The sequence below is a fragment of the Crinia signifera genome, chromosome 2 (genome assembly GCF_055691185.1).
Source record: "Crinia signifera chromosome 2, ASM5569118v1, whole genome shotgun sequence".
Lineage (NCBI taxonomy): Eukaryota > Metazoa > Chordata > Amphibia > Anura > Myobatrachidae > Crinia > Crinia signifera.
Genome location: NC_139218.1, coordinates 268,864,474 through 268,886,129, shown reverse-complemented (window position 1 = coordinate 268,886,129; position 21,656 = coordinate 268,864,474). Strand labels below are relative to the sequence as shown.

At 42.4% G+C, this 21,656-nt stretch overlaps 1 protein-coding gene across 1 annotated transcript in view; it reads left to right on the top strand.

The window, feature by feature from the left end:
• Positions 1-21,656, top strand: part of SLC15A1 (solute carrier family 15 member 1) — a 66,390-nt gene that overhangs the window by 32,031 nt on the left and 12,703 nt on the right. The window contains exons 11-18 of the mRNA XM_083171188.1: positions 4,626-4,670; positions 5,302-5,334; positions 5,418-5,506; positions 8,652-8,733; positions 11,170-11,304; positions 13,450-13,593; positions 15,821-15,867; positions 20,497-20,604. Coding sequence (XP_083027314.1) covers positions 4,626-4,670; positions 5,302-5,334; positions 5,418-5,506; positions 8,652-8,733; positions 11,170-11,304; positions 13,450-13,593; positions 15,821-15,867; positions 20,497-20,604 — 683 coding nt within the window. The remainder of the gene's footprint in view (positions 1-4,625; positions 4,671-5,301; positions 5,335-5,417; positions 5,507-8,651; positions 8,734-11,169; positions 11,305-13,449; positions 13,594-15,820; positions 15,868-20,496; positions 20,605-21,656) is intronic.

Sequence of the window (21,656 nt, the reverse complement as noted above, 5' to 3'; positions counted from 1 at the left end):
CTTTGATAGATTTTACTTTTGTAATTACAATTTTCCAGAAATCTGAACAAAGCGGCAAATGTATATACATTCAAGTCAAATGATTAGATATTACAATGACTTAGACAAGTATATCATTCTCTGAAGTAGGGGTGTACTACACATAGACCTGAATATGAATGTTTCTGATAGTCCTTTGGCTCACTGGGACTGCCTGGAGGGTGTCTGATTTAATTTTTTGTAAGCCACTTGGATGCTCTCTGTTTTGTGTTTGCTATCTGTATTGTGTTCTCTGTTACAACGGTATTCATAACAGTGCTGTTTGTAATGCATTGCTTTCTGGTACAGGAAGTCCCACTGTTTGATGCTCTCTGTACTGTATGACGGTCGCTAGAATGCTACCTGTATTGTATGTGTGTATATATATATATATATATATATATATATATATAAGTCCAAGAACAAGGCACTCACCAGACTTTTTCAAATGCAAAAGTGCTTTTTATTCCTTAAAATGACTGCATAATTCCAACGTTTCGGACCTCCTCAGGGCCCTTAGTCATGGCACAGTCCATCAGTAGAGACCCAAGTAGTTGGGTCTCTACTGATGGACTGTGCCATGACTAAGGGCCCTGAGGAGGTCCGAAACGTTGGAATTATGCAGTCATTTTAAGGAATAAAAAGCACTTTTGCATTTGAAAAAGTCTGGTGAGTGCCTTGTTCTTGGACTTCTATACAAGCCGTTCTGGCATCTACACGTAGCACCCCAGCGACAATTACAAGGATTTACTGTGAGTGCACTGGGAAGAGACACTTATATATATATATATATATATATATATATATATATAGAAAAACTTCATGTCACAGAGACATATGAGGCATCATACACAGTCTGGTAGCAGTCAACGGAGCCGTTTCGGCTTATACAGCCTTCATCCTGGACTGACCCACACTAAATGAGTGCACCAGCCCAGTATATAAGGCTTCCACATAATTGAAACAATCATAAACACCTGTGTAGACAGGGAGTGCTAAATGGTCATAGGTTTATCCGCATTGCACGGAATGCCAGTCGGAACTCCATATAAGGAGCCACTCATTTAGTGTGGGTCAGTCCAGGATGAAGGCTGTATAAGCCGAAACGGCTCCGTTGACTGCTACCAGACTGTGTATGATGCTGTACCTGGGTGACTATGTCAATTAATGTCTCCATGCCTCTCTACCTTTGCCATCAGTTGCATTTCAGTCCATGTGTGGCTAGAACCTTGGCCACATAATAAATTCCTCTTTTGCATTTAATAAGGAGTGCTGCCTCATATGTCTCTGTGACATGAAGTTTTTCTAAATTTTTCCTAAAGGATCCTGCACCCACTTAAACATCATTCAGACTAATGTGTGCTACTCCCACCAGTTTTCCTATATATATATATATATATATATATATATATATATATATATATATATATATATATATATATATATATATATATATATCTATATCGCTCATTAGGATGTTCTCTATATTGTATGTCACTGGGATTCTCTAGATTTTGGGCACATGCAGGGTAAAGCAATGTGATTTGTTTACTTTACACTGCATTCTGCTTTTATGTCAGTCCTACCTAGTAGGACTGCTATAAATGCTATACATTCCAAACTGCCCTTTATCTGGAGCCTATAAATGAATTTGTAGTAAAGCATAGTCAAAAGTACACAATGTAGGGGGGGGGAGCACCATATTTAAATACTTTGGATACAAAAATCAAATAAATAATTAAAAGTATATTTGTTCCCCACAGTGGGGGCACTCGTGATTTATGCACTTCAAATATAACTTGTGCTACTTGTTTCCTAGCACGGCCACAATCTTGTGGATCGTGTACCTTTAAGTTAAGGTACACGATCCACACGATGGACCCGATTTCCTTTGAAATCAGGTCCATTTTGCCGGCTAAGACACAATATCGGGGGCATCGCGTCGGTCGAGACCATTAACATTGGTCCCGACACGACCGACGCGATGCCCCCGATTTTTCCATAGGCTTCAATGTTAAAAAATATTTTAACATTGAAATCGTGTCGGGAAAGGTAAAATATCGGGGGCATTGCGTCGGTCGGGACCATTAACATTGGTCCCGACGCGATGCCCCCGATTTTTCCATAGGCTTCAATGTTAAAATATTTTTTAACATTGAAATCGTGAGAAAATGTGAAAAATGTGAAATGGGCCAATATGACCCATTTCACATTATAGATGTCCCCGTCGTCACCCCACGATAGACGCCAACCCGAAGCGTGGCGAGCGCAGCGAGCCCGCGAGGGGCGGCGGTGCGCGTCCTCCGACCTTTTCATTCCCCTACTATCCACGTCGGCGTGGAGTTGAGAATAGAATAGTGTGGCGAGCGCAGCGAGCCACCGAGCCCGAAGCGTGGCGAGCGCACGCATATAACTTCACAGGTATACGCGTCCCCTCGCGGGGCTCGCTGCGCTCGCCACACTTCGGGCTCGGTGGCTCGCTGCGCTCGCCACACTATTCTATTCTCAACTCCACGCCGACGTGGATAGTAGGGGAATGAAAAGGTCGGAGGACGCGCACCGCCGCCCCTCGCGGGCTCGCTGCGCTCGCCACGCTTCGGGTTGGCGTCTATCGTGGGGTGGGGTTTACGCCGTTAAATTTGGGGGGGTTGGGAATATTTTACATTGAATCCAATGTAAAATCGGGTCCCAGGGACCCGATTTACATTTCATTCAATCAAAAAATCGGGTCGGTCGCGTCGATCGCATCGCATGCGACCAAATCGCATGCGATGGACGCGATTTTTCCGACACGACCACCCCGATGTAAATCGGTGTGGCCGTGCTAGGAAACAAGTACCTAACTTGTATTCATATCAATTACTGCTAAAGACAAATAACACATCATTTCAGTGCGCATCCAGTAATATAATAGTAGTAATAGGTATTTATATCTTGTATATATCAATTGGTACTTCTCTATAATTCTTTAAGGATATTAAAGCAATAATATATTATGGTTGATTTTCAGAATTAATTTGTGGTGAAATATCAGTACAACATAGGACTCATAGTACAACATAGGACTCATAGTAATGCTATGACTGTGAAACAGACCCTCTTTGTATTCATGCAGCAATATGATTATGCCATGTAGATAAAATAAGTTAGGCAGATACAGTATTCTTCATGGCTATAGAATAGTATGAGGAAAGTAAGAAAAGATTCCCAGTTAGGGTGATGGATTTCTACTGTCTGTGTTATTTTCTAGAGGCACTGAGTATATGACCAGAATTGATATGACTGCGCTAGAGATAGGGGTAAATTTACTAAGATGGGAGTTTTATTGAAGATGGGATGCTGCTTATAACAACCAATCAGATTCATCTATTATCTTCCAGAAGGTGCTAAAAATAAGAAGAATCTTCAATAGCACTTCCATCTTAGTAAAATGTAAAGTAATTGGCTCTGTTAAATGATCACCAGTTGTAATATAGATGCTTGTTAGTAATAAGCGCTGTAGATATGTATCATGATAATGTGCTCCCTCCATAGTAGACTGCTAGAAGTTAACTCTGTGTTAGACAAGGAAGAGTCTGGCTGACCAGGCACTCAATGATATCTTCACCATATATTGTGAGCTTGTAACAATATTCACGGATGAGAACATTTCCTTATTCCAGTCAGTAAGGTCTCAATACCGCTCCGGTGGTGTATAAAATCAGCTGATTCTTTGGAGTAACAATATTACAGCAAGGTAGTATATTATCAACATGTTTTCTGCTTAACATCTGCTTTTCATCCTTGTGTCAGTGGCAGTGAAGGATTTAATGAGAGTATGATATAGCCCAATGCTCTGCGTATGACAGATCTCCATCTGCTTTTCATCCTTGTGTCAGTGGCAGTGAAGGATTTAATGAGAGTATGATATAGCCCAATGCTCTGCGTATGACAGATCTCCATCTGCTTTCATCCTGTACTGCTATGTATTGTGGCTGTGGTCAGTGTGACATAGCTGATGAGAGCACAGTAAATAAAAAGCTACCTTATCTTGAGTGTTGGGTCCATGAACAGAGGGTTCCGCTGTGCACTCATCCAGGTACCCAGTGTTTAATGCAGGTTTTGCCAATCTCCTGGCTTGATTAAAGCCACTGATCACACATAACAACTCCTTCATATTGTTTACATCACATCTGCTTTTCTTTTGAGGTATTCTAAAGCAAGAAATTAGGGCACAAGTGATCTCATTTGATTATTTTACTAACATTTTGTTAATATATGGATTTTTTAGTAAGTTTTATTTATATAGCGCACTAGTTCCAACAGAACTCAAGGCACTTTACAGACATCAAAACAATGCACATAATCCATAGGATTTAGGTAATACAGCAATAGATAACTTGATAGCACTATTTTAAAGAAATACACAATGTAGAATATTAATATGCTCTAATTTTACAAAACATCACATAGAGTACATATGTAAATAATTGCGTACTTCTTTTACTAGGATTTATCTTACTTGAGTGTTTGGGAATACATTGGATTTTACAATGTAGTTTACTCCTACTAGTTTATATTTTTATTTCTCTGCTTACTGAAATGTTTCTTTATTTTTTTATTTCAAGGGCTCAAGATGGACTCTTCAAGCCACCACTATGGATGGAAACTTTGTAAGTTTCCCAGCAGTTACTAACAAGTCAAGATCAGACTTACATTTTGGTTACTGATATGTTATGTACAAGTATTCACTCATGCTAGATATTGGATATACTGTATGACATACAGAAGGAAGGAGTAAATGAATGAATGAATGAATGAATTGCCCTTCAGTGTAATCCCTATATGTAATCACCTGTTATCTGAACATATGCTTGATTAATGATGTACTGAGTACATCAGTGTAAATATATGGTGTTTTTGGAAGCAAAACGGTAGTAACAGGTCTATACTAGTTACAGAGGTGACCATGTTGCAGTCCACAGGGCGCATAGTATTCAACCAGTCCGAATAGTTGGCCAGATCAGAGGGTACTACTAGTACTATTATTGCAATCATCATTTATTTAGAACACAAAACTAGTTGAAGCTGTATACTGTATACTGTGGGTGTCTCTTTACATGCATTTGCCAATGGCAGCCACAAAAGTGCAAGGGCTTTGCTCAGGAACACTCCAATACTCCCTCTGTGTACATTTAATATTAATGTCATGTTAGTTCTATAATTAAAGTATTTTTGTACGTTACAAATTACCACAGTAATAACAATAATTGATCTTGTTGCTCATTTTTTCTTTTTTTCCAGGGAGCTATCCAAATTCAGCCAGATCAGATGCAGGTAACATTTAATTTATGCATTCAAATAAAAATAGACACAATAAGTTATCAAAACTTCTAATAGTCCCTCTTTTTTGCCCATAGACTGTGAATCCAATATTGATTCTTGTCCTTGTGCCATTCGTTGATATTGTACTATATCCTCTTATTAAAAAATGCAAGCTGAATTTTACGTAAGTATGACAGCTAGCAACATATAAAGTACTGTAGATGTATACTGTTATTTATACTGAGAAGTCATATCATCACTTTTCTCAGTATTCTGCACTTTTTATTTACAGACCTTTATGGATTTTCTGGTTGTGTAGTACAGAGGACAGAGTCCCATGGAATGCGCGTGAGGGGAGCCTGTGTGTGTGTATGTGTGTGAGCGCACATGTGCAACAGCTTAGATAGCTACGCCAGGCCCCCCGATAAAGGGGGTCATGGCTTAAAAAATGGGCATGATTGTGAATATTAAATCATTTCAAATATAAAATAATTGTTGGAGTCATGAAAATACCCATGCACTCCACAAGGCTGTGTGTGTATGGGAGGAGGGCTGTCTAAACACAAGTGGGGAGATAAGCTTGAACTTGCTTGATTTGGAAGTTGGCCCCTTCTTCCCGGCTAGCACCATTCTTTCCAGTGTTATGAAGCTGGCCCCTAGAGAGCACAAACTCTGCCAGAGTGCTAGAGTCTTTGCTTTCATTGTACGGTAGCATCTTCCCAAAGTGATTACCAGGAAGATGGATGTTGTAGGCCACAGTTATACTTCAGAGGGGGGTGGGGGGCATTGGACCTGGGCCCCACCGGACCCTGGCCCTGAAAATTAGGGCACATTAGTCAAATATTTTAATATGTGGTAGTTTTTACAATTATTTTACATTAGGTTTTTCGGTACTTGTGTAGTTTCACGGCGCCACTAGATAGGATACTAGATCGTATACGATTTAGTATGCGATTTGACATAAGATATCGCATAAGATATAGTATAAGATTTACTATCCATTTCATTACCCCACTATCCACTAAGGCGTGGAGTTGATTTTATATAGCGTGGCGAGCGCAGCGAGCCACCGAGCCCGAAGCGTGGCGAGCACACACGGATGTTGTTTCAAAGAAAGTCACCAATATCGCATGCCATTTGCATGCAATTCCATAAAATACATTCCGTGTCCCCTCGCGGGGCTCGCTGCGCATGCCACGCTTCGGGTTCGGTGGCTCGCTGCGCTCGCCACGCTATATAAAATCAACTCCACGCCCTAGTGGATAGTGGGGTAATAAAATGGATAGTAAATCTTATACTATATCTTATGCAATATCTTATGTCAAATCGCATACTAAATCGTATACGATCTAATATCCTATCTATCCTATCTAGTGGCGCCGTGAAACTACACAAGTACCGTTTTTTCCAATAACAAAAGTGAATAAAACATCATAGTTAAAGTAAAAGAAACATAACAGAATGGCAGTAAGAGAAGAATACATTGTGACATAATAATAAACAATGCATAGTAATATACAGTAAAGTAAAAGGTGGCTTATAACTGGTCTGGCCACCTTTAGTTGACCTCAATTCATTAGTTTGTACATGGTCTCCTGAAGCATTATCTATATACTATATAACTTTATACTGTATATATACTATATAAGGATCACAAACACAGGGTCTCAGATCGGATGACAACTTTGTAGTTTATTCTCAACAGCAGGTGACAGCAAAGCAGGTTACATTCATATGCAGTTGGTATCACAGGCAGTAGCATACATGTTTTCTGAGCATAGCAGACTCTTAAAAGGCTCCAATGGTCCCTATACTATAACACCCCCCGGCCTATAACTTGGGTAGATATTCCACCATCGAGAGCAAGGTGACTCTGCCCTGGAAACCCTTATAACAGTAAAATCCCAGGTGCTGCGATTACACCTGGGATTCTGCTGCTGCTACTAAAACCTGGTCTGGATCCCCACATTTCATGTGGGAGAATGCTGGCTTTGCCACAATACACTGTGTCATATACTGTAGCTGGTTCCTATCTGCATTTTGTAATAGAAATGTGAGGTTTGACTTTCCTGAAATAGGAATACATGAGAACTCAGCGGTTCCGTGTCAAATCGAGTCCCAGCTTGGAATCACTTTGGGGTTCCAAGTAAAACCAAGTACCAGCCCAGGTTTGTTGTCAGTTTGGAACTGATTTGAAAACTGAACTTGGAGGAGCATGGGAGCTGAGAGATGGGATAATTGTTTTGGGAGAGTGTTTGAGTCAGATTTTATTTTTTTCAGTGTAATCACTGCATGCATGAACAGAGAAGGAAATATACTAGTAGAGACAGTGAGAGAGATATAGATTACAGATAATAGTTAAGGTTGAGATGAGCACAGGAGACATAGTTTTACTTATTTGTGAGGGTATATGATCAAGATGAAAGGTTGGAGGATGAGAAGAGCATTGATACTTCATCTTCATTTGTGGGAACAAATGAAGAGATGGTGCCAGACGGTTCAGGTATGGAATATAAGTGGTCACTAGTTGAGGAGGAGCATACCATTTTATCTTGGATCTTATCAATCTTGCTCTTGGAGAAAGAAGAAGAAAGCAAGATTGTGTGCATTGATAGTGGCTGGTGTGTGGTATCTAGATGGCTGACAGATAATGGCTAGGTTGACAATCAATAAGTTGACACCCTGGGTGAAATGTAATAGGATGAGAGATTCAGAAAGTGAGAGACTTGGTAAGAAATCTCCAGGGTTTTTTAAAGCGGCAATCATTTACACGGCAACATCAAACTGGCTTTGCAGTGTAAATGATTGCCGCTTTAAAAAAAAAAAAAAACCTGGAGATTTCTGACCAAATCTCTCACTTTCTGAATCTCTCATCTTATTACATTTCCCCCCATATGGTCAACATACAAATCAGTTTTTGTGACTATTTTTATTTTTACTTTTTCATACATTACCATCCATGTTGACCTTGATTAGGAATGGTAAAAGTGCTGAGTGCAGTTGTAGCGGAGCGAGTCACCTTACCCGAAGCAAGGCGAGAAGATGTGGTACAATAATTGAGGGTCCACATGCTCAGGAGTTGATATTGACATCAAAAAAGCAAAAAACACATGTTGACCACTTTCATGCGTTGACCTTTTTTAAGCGCCGAGTGATTGATTTTTGCTGCCTATGGATTTCACCCCACCACAGCCCGTCTGTGTAATGTTCAAGTCAATGACAATAAACAGTATTTAATAGCACCAACATTTTAACACTAATAAAAGTAGCTTTGTTGTATACTGTATAGTGAGATTGGAACTTATAACATGTATATAATGTATCTGCAGACCCCTGAAGAGGATGACAGTTGGAATGTTCCTCGCTGCTATGGCATTTGTGGTTGCTGGCGTTATACAGATAGAGATTGATGTAAGTGATCATTGTTTCTGAGCAGGAATGGAAAGGGGGCTTAAAATTTTTGGAGCAGCTTCTTTATTGGGTCCCAGAATTTATTGTTTGTGGTAAAAGTTTGCTAATTTAAAGTGTAATTTTAAATTTAATGTAGTTATATAAGGTCATGAAGCATAATCTCAATTGTTTAGAACAGCGAAAAAAAATCCTTCAGTTAAGAAATAATAAAATATATATTTACTATCATCCTTAAATTAGTAGAGTTGAGTGTTTCAGATTAACTTGGTTATGTTCAGATTTAAAAAAACGGAATCTCATTGGCTATTCGGTTGTCATATGTTATGGATAGCCATCAACCGGATAAGTCCAAACATGCTCAAGTTTGGCAAAAAGAACTGAATAAACCTGAACCGCTCATCTCTTATCTTTTTTGTTAAGCATCTCATTGATTTTTTGGGGGGACATATTTCATACATTTCATAGTTTTGATTTGTTTCATTTAAACAATAAAAATGAAGTAAATTATGGTTACAAAATGTGATGTTGTTCAGAAGGATTAGATGCCTGATATGTCCAGATTGTGCAGTGGCCAAATTCGCTCAGAGTGTGCCAGTGGGTGGACACTTACTGTATACACTAGGGCTGGGCAACACCGGCCCTCCAGATGTTAATGAACTACACATCCCAGGATGCTTTGCATTAGTTTTGCTATGTGGCCATGCTGAAACTGATGCAAGGCATGCTGGGATGTGTAGTTCATCAACATCTGGAGGGCCGGTGTTGCCCAGCCCTGGTATACACGGTAGTGGACCGAGATTTGTCTAAATGTTATCATTGTTGTTTGTGTAAGACTTCTTACCTTACTTTTTTAAAAGCCCACAAAATATACCCAAATCAGGTTCTATTTTTATTTCTATATTTGTGTGTTGCCTCTAAAAAAAAGCAGGTGCATGTGCACCCCTTTATAATGTATGAAATATTCTAAATACAAAATTAAGCTCTCAATGGCCCTTATTCTGATCGGTGCGGCCGGAGCCGATTATGCGGCCAGGACCGTGCGTGCGAAACCCCGCCTTCCATACGGATCGCCAACTCCGTCCGTATGCGGTAAGAAGCTGGCCGAACGGACCGCACGTGTATTTTTCACGGAATACGCCTCCTCCATCTAAGGGAACCTCCCCCATCATTCGATGGTCGCAGCTCCACCAGCACCCGCAACCTCAGACCACACGGACATTTTTCCGTGCAAAAGCAGGGATCTGGGCGGGCAGCTGACATCCCTAATGTCATATGTCCGCCCCCCTACACGTGCGTCACGGCCGCATTACCATACGTACGCCCAGTGTTTGCATGGGAACGCCCATGAAACGTGGGGCGTATGCATATGGTAATGAGCCCAAATAGCCCTTCACACCCCTCTCCACCCCCTGTTCGGAGTGTTCACATATCATGCGGGATTTCGCCGTACGCCCTGCTCGCACATGCGCAGAGACGCCTCTGCACATGCGCAGACACAAAACATCGGCGGGCCGAACGCACGCGGATATATCCGCACCGATCAGAATAAGGGCCAATGTGCTTCTTATAAAATAAGTAAAAATATATACACAATTTAGAAACATATAAATATGTATGCCTGGTCATTGAAGTGTGTGTGTTCTGTGATGGGGAAAGAACTTATTCCGTATTTTGGAATATTTTTATATTTGAATGATGTATCTTGAGGTATCTTGCCTTTATGTTGTATAAGCACACCAAACACATGAAATGCATACAAATATATTTTATTTGTGCACGAAACAAGGTTTTAAAACATGAAACAAAGTTTGTGTACAATCTCAGGCACTAAATCTGAATGCCAAGCAATCATGTCCTTGCACATATTTAGTGACCGTTACATTTTATTTCCCCAGTAGTGACAGTTACATATGTCCCCAGTAGGTTTTTAGCAAAAAATTGATTTTGGGGACTATGGTTTTTGGAATAATTTGGATAACCGATATTGGATAAAGGATACTAAACCTGTACTACAGTATGTTGCAACGCTGCTATGAAACACTACTCTGATGCTGTCACTACTTTAGAAAATGCTAGTGTTTCTTTTGTGTCATGATTACTTGAAACACTCCCACTTGCCCGCTACAGCTGTTTTAACTTCTGTTAAATAAAATACTATTCACCATAGTAACCAGACTACAATATTAACCCTTTGAGTGCCAACATCTCTGTGACAGATGTTCAAAATATTCACTAACTATACCAGCGTTGCTTAGATTTGTTACATAAAGTCAAATAAAAAAACGAATTGTATAAAAAAGATTATATTTTTTATATAAGGTAAACATTACAGGTCATTATGGAGAATAAAAATGTTGGCGTGCCAATTTTTACCTTTATTTTGGCAATTCACTTGGCATTTAAAGGGTTAAAACTAACAGTCTACTCTCTTTACAGAAAACTCTGCCAACATTTCCATCCAGCGGTAAAATAGACATCAATGTCATAAATTTAGGGACTGAAAATGTTACTATTTCTTATGGAGAATATATGAAACCTCCTAATGAATTCATATCATTGTCACCTTTAAAGGTACAGTATTTACATTATGTTTTTTTTTTTAAATATGACTTTAGCAATCAATTGGTTAATGTAAGATCATTATTATAAGCCTATCAAGAAGATAACCAAAGGTGGTGGTATAAGATTTTAGATTCTCTCAAAAGCCTTTGTAAATAATCACATGGCACATCCCAGCCTTCTGCTGTTATACACTACATGACTAAACAGCTGCGGCAAAACAGGGTTTGTAGTGAAAGAGTGGAGAACTGGAATATAGCAGAAAAAAATTGGATTTGGTAGGCAGAGGTAGCATCTGCCTAATGGTGTGTACACATGGCGAGATGTGTCTTGCGATGCGATCTGCATGCGATGCCGACACGATGTTGACTATGATGTCGCATTTTTTGGCCTAATCGCCCATTTAATAGGGTGCGCAACTGCCCGTTTTCGCAATTTTTTGGCGCTAAATCGCACTTTATAAAAGTGCGTAAAAAAATCGCACTTAATTCGCATACAGATGTTTTCGCACACAAATCGCTTATTTAATGGCATGCGCAAACGGAAATCGCACTTTTTTGGTCAATATAACTCTCTCTTTTTTCAGACCAGGTTCTGATGTGTGAATTGGTCAGAGACATGCACAGATCATTGTGATCTGTGCATGTTTCTGGTGTAAAAATAGAGTTAAAAAGAAAAACGTAAAAAAAACGGCGTGAGGTCCCCCATCCTGAGCATAACCAGCGAAGATCCCCTCATCGTCTCCGTCGTAGTCAGCCGCCGGTACCCATCAGACTTTGAGAGACGCAGAGATGTTTCATCTTCAGCGCCTCTCATCCGAATGATTCTATTGGCCGCCTAGCGGCTCCTGATTGTCCGCTAGGCGGCCAATAGAATTTCTTGAAATAGGGGGGACCCCTACTCATTTTGTCCCCCATTTTTTGGGAACCAGGACCGGCCCTTGAGCCTGGTGCTGGTTTTATCAAATCCAGGGGAACCCTATTTGTTTTGCCCCGTGATTTTATGAAACCAGGACCGGCTCTTTGAGCCCGGGGCTGGGTATGCTCAGGAGGGGGGACCTCACGCCATTTTTTTTACAGTTCTTTTTTTAATCAGAAATTGCAAGTTTTGAAATGTGCACATTTTCATGACTGAAAATGCGCACATTTCCATCACTTAAAATCGCCACAAATCGCACCATATCGCACTTTTTAGCCGCTTATTCGCATTTAATTAAATATGCGATTTACACATGAAAAATGCGGAAAAAAAGTGTGATTTGCGGCGATATGGTGCGATTTTAAAAAGCTCTCATTCCATTAAATGTCACCCTATAAGTTAAATATAATTATGGTTATTATGAGAGCACTTACTATAATATTTTTTTTTATGGTGCTTAAAAGTGACCACATTTAGGATGTAGATTCTTTATTTTACCACTAATTATTCAAAATGTCAAGGGCAATTAGGGAGCCCTCATAGATATTATATAAGGTTTACAGTATTTTGCCTTGGGTCTCAGGACACTCTGTTCTGCCACTTGCTCGGATCACTTTGTACTGTCACTGACTCAGACCTCCTTGTCAGACATTGACTCATGACAACATGTCCTGCCACTAATTCGGAATACATTCTCCTGCTACTGACTTGGGCCACCCTGTCTGGACGCTAGCTATCCTGCCATTGACTCAGAACACCATGTCCTGCCACTGATTCAGACTTTTTCCACCCTGTCCTGCCACTGACTCAGACCACCCTGTGCTACTAACGTAGACCATGATATCCTGCCACTGACTCAGACCACCCCGTCCTGCCACTGACTTGGGCCACCCTGTCTGGATGCTAGCTCAGACCACCCTCTCCTGCCATTGACTCAGACCACCCTGTGCTACTACTAACGTAGACCATCATATCCTGCCACTGATTCAGAACACCCTGTCCTGCCACTGAGTCAGAATGTCACCAGCCTGTCACCACCCTGTCCTGACACTCAAATGGACCACTATGTATTTCACTGAATACCTTTTTCCTGCCATTACTTACAGGATCATGGGTGTCACATTAGTTTTTTTAGTCTAATAAAATAAATGGCATAATCTACATAATGTACTGTATTTATTGAAGTATTTCAAGTATGACTATATAGTTTTTTTTTTAATCTATTTAATTATTGTTTAGGCAAGTGACTATAAAACTTTTCAAACTAACAATTCCATACATTTTACCTATGGAAATGGAACAAAAGAACTTCTTAATGATTTTGCTGACAAGACTCGTTACACATATATTGTATCAAATCAAAACAACTTGATGACAGAATGGGTAAGTACTTTTTAGAATGTTCCCTGTAATCTATAGAGTGTGCAGCCAGTCATATTGTGGACTAGAATTAAGAGCATCACTATACAGTATATATATTTTCCTTAATGTTGCCCTTAGCTGGGCTGCAACTAGGAGGGGGGGGGGGGGGACCTAGGGAGTTGCATGTCCTGGGTGCTGGATGTAATACCCATATGTGCATCAGTGTAGGGCGGAGACTTAGGACCTTATTCAGGTCCATTTGCAAGCCCATATGCGCTTGCTCGGAGGCATTGTTTTTGAATGCGCATATTTGTGCATGCGCTGGGTTGTGTACCCACGGTAAACAAACTGTTTGGGTGCACGCACCCATCCTTGCGGGCTGAGGGCAGGGGGAGGGTGGGCGTAGCATATGGGGACATCACTGGATGTCAGCTGCCCACCCACTTCCCTCCAGGGTCCATGCATATGTAAGGTTGCTCAGAGCGACCATCGAAAGATGTGGGAGGGTCCCAGTGTCATGCGAATGGATGTTTAAGTTAAACATCCATTCACATGCTGTGCGAAGGAACGCGCCCTGTGAATGGTGGGCCGGCGTACCACCATTCGCAAGGCGGGATCTGGTTGACTAGCAAGGATGCAAATTTGCTTCCGAGAGAATAAACCAGAATAACCTCCTCAGTGGAGGCAAATTATTGCCTTCTCCCAGGTGATGAAAATCTAAGGCAGGTATTCAATGCTGTGGGCGAGTGGTGACAGCAAGCATGTCTTCCTGCTCGCTGTCACCACTCACCCTGACAGTATCCAACACAGCCCCCTCATACGCCAATTTCCCCTCGCTCCGTTTTTTGAGTGAGGGGAAATCGGCGTATGCGGCTCCTGAACCAGCGAGACTCGCTGCTAAATACAGCGAGTTTTCTGCATTAGCCGCGGGTCTCGCTGTTTTGTGGAATTCTCGCCGTCCTGTGGCGGCGAGGATTTCCCTAGAACATTGAATAGAGCGAGCGGCCGGCGCGGGGGTTAAACAGCGAGGATCACTGGTTTTCTGCAATCCTCGCTGTTTAACCCCCTCGCTGGCCGCTCGCCGCGGCATTGAATACACCCCTAAGTGTCAGCCCTACTCTTGTTTAAGTAGTTTTTTACTTAGAAGTATAGCTGCAGGAAACCTGGAATATGCAAACTGGGAATCATTTATGAAGAATATAGGGGTAGATTTATGAAGCAGTGATAAGGGAGGAGAAGTGATACAGTGCCTGGTAATTTATCGCCGGCCAATCAGCTCCTATTTAAACCCAGCCTGCAACTTAACAGTCAGAAGCTGATTGGCCAGTGATAAAGTATCAGGCACTTTATCACTTCTCCTCCCTTATCACTGCTTCATAAATATACCCCATGGTCTATAAATGTGTAGCTATTTCTAGTTTTTGTGTACACTGGCCTCCAATGTGTACATTATAGCCACTTAGGAATCTAATATTTTATGTGTGTGTTCATTGTGATTTTTAGATGGAATTCATTGCACATTTTGTACATCTGACCTAAACCAAATCAGTGACTTACAGTATACAGTATACTGTGGGGCCCTCATTTCCCCATTAAGATAAGAATTCAACATGTTGCCCTCCAGCTGTTATGAAACTACACATCCCAGCATGCCCTGCCCAGGGGCAAACACGGGATTTCCAAATGTTTCATTTTAGAGCATCTGTCACCATGAAGGATGCAAAATTAGCATGAAAAAAGCTGTTGTTTGCCCCCAAAAGGTCAGCAGTGTCTAGGCTTACTTCAAAAGGTCAAATTGCACTAGATCAACATGAGAAAAGGGTCGACACAAGCAAAAGGGTTGACATGAAAATGGATGACACAGGAAAAGGTCAACACAAGGTTTTTGGGGTGTCGATTTTTTTATATTAAAACATGGACCTACAATTAGTGTACAGTGCCCTGTTTGCTCACCATACTTTGGGCAAAGTTACTGTTCCTAATGTCAATAAAAGTAGATGGAATGAAAAAGTTATAATGTTAAAAATGGTGGTAAAATGTTGACATATGCTGTGTTAATCATTGCCATGTCAACCTATTGACTGTTGACCATTTTACTGTCTGGATACCATTTGATATATATATATATATATATATATATATATATATATATATATATATATATATATATACATATATATGTGTGTGTGTGTGTGTGTGATTACAACATGAGTAATTGTTATTAACAACTACATTATATTCTTCCCAGGCTACAGATATAAGCCAAAAACCTGAACAAGGAAATAATGCGATCAGGTAGAGTACAAGAGTCGTATCGTACAATCTTTGGTTAATGGATAGCCATAGCCAGGGCTTAAAGTGGTCACACACATCCAAAGAAAAATTGCGCGGCGAAGGCGCACGGCAAAAAAATGGGGTGTGGTATAACAAAATTTAACATAGCCACACAATAGTACCCCCGTTCAAATTATAGGGGGTTATTCTAGTTAATTCTTTCTGACAAAATCCTTCTTAGATGGACAAAACCATGTGCACTGCAGGTGGGGCAGATGTAACTTGTGCAGAGAGAATTAGATTTGGGTGGGGTTTTTCTTCAAAGTGAGATCTATATTGCAGTGTAAAATCATGCAGTCAGTATTTTCCCTGCACAGAAACAAAAAAACTCATCCAAATCTAATTCTCTCTGCACATGTTACATCTGCCCCCCTGCAGTGCACATGGTTTTGTCCATCTAAGAAGGATTTTGTCAGAAAGAATGAACTAGAATAAACCCCATAGTGTAGAACAATTCTATTCACATTACACAACACACGTAGTGACCCTTATACACATTACACCTCACAGTGACCCATATTCACATTACACGCAAGTGACCCACACAACTGGCAGCCCAGTGGTGTTGAGCAGGGAGGGTAGGAGTAGTGGTGCAGAGCAGGGAGGGAGGGAGGGAGGGTGGAAATTGTGTTGCAGAGCAGGGAGGGACGGTGGGAGTAGTAGTGCGGAGTAGGAAGGGAGTAGTGGTGCGGAGCAGGGAGGGAGGGTTGGAGAGGGAGTAGTGCTGGCAAGATGTGCCATATAATGGCTGCCCCCAGTGCAGAGTACAGAGTACCTCTTCATTGTACCCCCACTCATCGACTGGACATCCGAGTGGCAGAGGCGGGGTGCCTGAGCGGTTGGGCTCCTGGTGCCTGAGTCGTTTAGCTTCCTTGAGTGGTGGCTAGGTTGGGCATCTGAGTGGCAGGGGACCAGGTGGCTGAGTGGCAGGGTGGGGGCTGGCTTTGGGCTCTTCAATTCATCAGGGCCTGGCGCGGCTGTCCGCTTTGAACCCCCCTGTTGCCGGGCCTGATGTCAGAAACTATGATGCACACATACATATACACACAGCACATACATACACACAAACACATAGAATACATACAGTATTTACATAAACATGCATACATGCACACACATTTAGAACACACTATATATATACATATATATATATTTAAATATAAAACACAGATATTGTATATACACATACATGTAGTGCACACTTACACCGACACCTTCAAGGAAGGATGGCACAGCAGCTGTTGACTCGTAATGCCTGGTCTAGGCAGCGGCAGTTTTCATCTTTAAGCCTCTGCCTCTGACCTATGGCAGGCATGGATTAAAAATCCTGTGATTCATGGGTCGGTGGTGAGGGGGCAAGTGCGTCATTTAGGCCCCACCCCCTCGCCTGCTTTAGTGGCCGTGCAGCAGAGCAGGGAGCTTATTGGCTGGGCATCAGAGGCGGGGGGGGGGGGGGCACCGACGGGTCTCACTCAGACACTCTCTGTTTTTAAACCGTACTGCCGCTGCGGCTGATTTGGAGGGCGGCGCATAGTAGACTCGGCTGCCTAAGTTCTCCTTTACAGCGGCTGCACTGCAGTTGGTTTGCTGCGGCCGGGCGGAGGCGGTACCATTCCACCTTACAATTTGAACTGACAGAACGCACTTCCGCCCCGTTCCGGTCCACATTAACCCCTGGTCTTAGCTCATCTACAGCAGGGCTGGCTCTACCTTTAATCAGCTTTAGGCAGCTGCCTAGGGGATCCAAAATCCGGGGGGTGCCCCTGAGTCTGACTATCACAAACTTATGGCTGACTTTGAGAGAGGCCTCCTTCTTGAACTTAACCCTTTGAGTGCCAAGTGAATTTGGAAAAATAGGTGTGAAAATTGCCAAGCAAACATTTGTATCCATCATAATGACCTGTAATGTTTACCTTATTTAGGAAAGTTAATCATTTTAATAATAAAGTTGCCCAGTATTTGGGTAGTATTGGATATTGGCAGACCGTATTTCGCCTGCATGCAACCCCCCCCCCCCTAAAAAAAAAAATATATACATAAAAATGTATTTGCATTGTCTTCGGCGTGCACATGGACATTAGGTGTTTATCAAAGAACTTGGACCCTGCTTGCAGTACAAATTTGTTTGGAAAATGGGCAAAACCATGTGCACTGCAGGTGGGGCAGATGTAACATGTGAAGAGAGAGTTAAATTTGGGTGGGGTGTGTTGAAACTGAAATCTAAATTGCAGTGTAAAAATAATGCAGCCAGGATTTACCCTGCACAGAAACAAATTAATTCACACAAATCGAACTCTCTCTATACATGTTACATCTGCCCCATCTGCAGTGCACATGGTTTTGTTCATTTTCCAAACAAATTTGTACTACAGTCATTAGGTCGACCCCACTAGGTCGACTGGCAGGAAGGTCGACCTGACTTAAGGTCGACATGGGCAAAGGTCGACATGACTTAAGGTCGAATTTGCATAAAGGTCGACATGAGGAAGGTCGACTGGTCATAAGGTCGACATGGGTTTTTCACTGTTTTTTTATCCGAATGTTGACACAGTCGACATGGACACAGTTGGCAATGAGAATCGGACCCTCGCATCGCTCGCTTCGCTCGCAATGCTTCGGGCACGGTGCCTCGCTGCGCTCGGCACACTATTTTATTCTCCCACCACGCCCTAGTGGATGGTAGGGCATGAAATGCCGCCTGTCGGCACATGTCGGCTCAAAAAACAGTGAAAAACCCATGTCGACCTTATGACCAGTCGACCTTCCTCATGTCGACCTTTATGCAAATTCGACCTTAAGTCATGTCGACCTTGGGCCATGTCGACCTTAAGTCAGGTCGACCTTCCTGCCAGTCAACCTAGTGGGGTCGACCTAATGACTGTAGACCGAAGTTCATTCTAATAGATGACCGCATCCCCTTTTAATGCTTCTCATACTGTATAAGTGTATGTATTAGTCATACATGCATACATACACTGCATCAATCCATTTATACATATATCCGCCCCCCCCTCCCCCACAGCAAGGGCACATTGTGATACCTACAACTTAGGTAGCCTTACCGCTGGCATAACATTCGAGGGAGGGGTGGTTACTGCACCCCGCTGCTGACACCTCCCGATGCCATCTGCCAGGTTGCCGCTGCTTCTGCTGGTGGGGAAGCGGCAGCGCTGCTTCCTGATTCTGCTGCTAGCAGGGAAGCGATGCTGCTGCCGGTGGCTCCATAGCGCCGTCATCGCTAATGCTGGTGAGGTCCGGGCGGCTGCTGGATGACTGCTGGGGCTGCTTGTCCGCAATCCCCCACCCCTGGAAACCACAGGTTTTTAAAACGATGCTAGAGGAAAATGCTGGTGGCTCAAGGGACCTGCTGCCACAAGTAAATATAATGCATTTAAATGTTGGGCAGAAAAAGGGCGCCCTCCAGCGGCCAGCACCCTAGGCAGCTGCCTAAAGCTACCTAGTGATAGCGCCAGCCCTGGGTGTGATGAACTCTGTGCTTTTAGTACTAGATTGCACAGCATCTAGTACAAAAAGCATACAATGTGCTAAAGCAGCATACTTTTAGGGCAGTATTCAATGAGAAAAATTCTCCGTGTTTTATGGAGAATTTTTGCTTTTTTCGCCTTGGACGGAGCATTTTGCTCTCCAAAAGTGAACCACCCTATTCAATGTGAAATATTCGCCGTCTTTCTAAGTGATTTTCGCCGTCTCTCTCCGTGTAGAAATTCTCCATCTTTTGATGGAGAGCTGGAATGTGAACTTTTAAACTAAAAGGTTTTTTTTTTAATTTTGGTGTCAAAAAATCAGGTTTTTTTTTCTGTGAAGGGGCATGTTATTTTTATTCATGTGCTTATAGCACATGAATATATATTTAATAAAAAAAAAAAATATATATATATTTTTTTTTTACACAGTGCAGCCAGCAGGGGACCGGAGCGCTCGAGCCGCTCATTAGATATTCATATATTCACTGCACCCGATCGTTAATATGCACGATCGGGTGCAGTGAATACTGGGTCCCCCGCTGGCTATAGGGGGGGGCAGCCTGTGCTGCCTGGGTCCCGGGGAGCCCCCTCCCCTCCACATTCCTCTGGAGCAGCCAGGGAGACTTTAATCTCTCTGGCTGCTTCTGTCTGAAAGCTCCCTGCCGCGGACGCTTGTCCACTGCAGGGGTTAAGACTCGCCGCAAGTGGCGGCGAGTCTTAAATACATTGAATAGTGGGAGCAGGAGGCTCCGGAACACGGAGAGTGCATGGCGAGAGAAAAAATCTCTCGCAATGCACAGAGAATTTTTTTCATTGAATACTGCCCTTAGTATTAGATACGATGCAATAAGCATGGGCTGCACAGACTTTATGTGCTGTGCGATGGGATGTGCACGGGAGCGCTCATCTCATTGCACTGCCCTGTCGCACTGTGTATGCGCACCTTCAGATGCAAGCTCTGTTTCACATGGGATGTTGCTATGGGCATGTGAAATAGATCTCCCATCTTATTAAATTTCCTCCTGTGAATCACATTTTACCTTTTCAGAATATACTGAGACATTTCTAAGACTTGTTATAACAATTCTGTTTTCTCTTTTTGAAGGTTTGTTAATAATCTGCCAGAATCGATAAATGTGACCATAGCCACACAAAATATCGGAGACGTTCTGCCATTCAGCTTTTCCAATTATACTCTGTTAACTTTAGGAATGTAAGTACTGTAGATTATAAGTAACAATATACTGCTATGCCTTTGTGTTGTGTACACCCTGTACAGGTGTATTTTACACATATACTTTGTTTCTATTTTATTATATAAAATATTGTCTTCCAGTGCTTATATGGGATAATAAAACAAGTAGAGGAGTTGAAAATCATCTGCCCTAATATTCAATGGGCTTGATACTGAATCACACATATCTATCCAATGAGCCTGAATCAAGACATCTTTAGCACATTATGAACATGTATTGTGGGTTGTTAGGACAGCAGTTGTACCAGAATAAATGTACAGCAGGCATGTACACAGAGTTATCTCCTATTCTGAGCTCTCTAAATTCATTTGGATCTCATGCACCAAGGATGTGGCAAATGATAATGATGACAGCTGCTCTCGATTGTGGTTGCATAGATTGGTTCAACTCAGAAGACCAGAACACAGGGGTTGGTACTTGTTTCCTAGAACGGCACCCATCGCAGGCATCGCATGTACATCGCATGCCATTATAATGGCATGCGAGGCGACCGATGCGATGTCCGCGATTTTACATAGAAATGCATGGTAAAATGTAAATCGCGTCGGTCGCATCGCATGCGATCGACGCGATTACCGATTTTACATAGGGAACATTGTTACATGGCCCAATTGACCCGATTTTACATAGGGAACAATGTTAAATGGCCCACAGACCCCAAATAGCCACCCTGAAGTGTGAAATGGCCCCCCCTAATTGTTAACGCCACCCCACGATCAACGTCAACCCGAAGCGCAGCGAGCCCGCGAGGGGCGGCGGTACGCGTCCTCCAACCTTTTTCATACCCCCACTATCCACGTCGGTGTGTAGTTGAGAATAGAAAGTGTGGCGAGCGCAGTGAGCCTCCGAGCCCGAAGCGTAGCGAGAGGACGCGGAATACGAGCCCGAAGCGTGGACGCGGAATACATGTTAAGTAATCTGTGTCCGCTCGCCACGCTTCGCTACGCTCACCACGCTTCGGGCTCGGTGGCTTGCTGCGCTCGCCACACTTTCTATTTTCAACTCCACG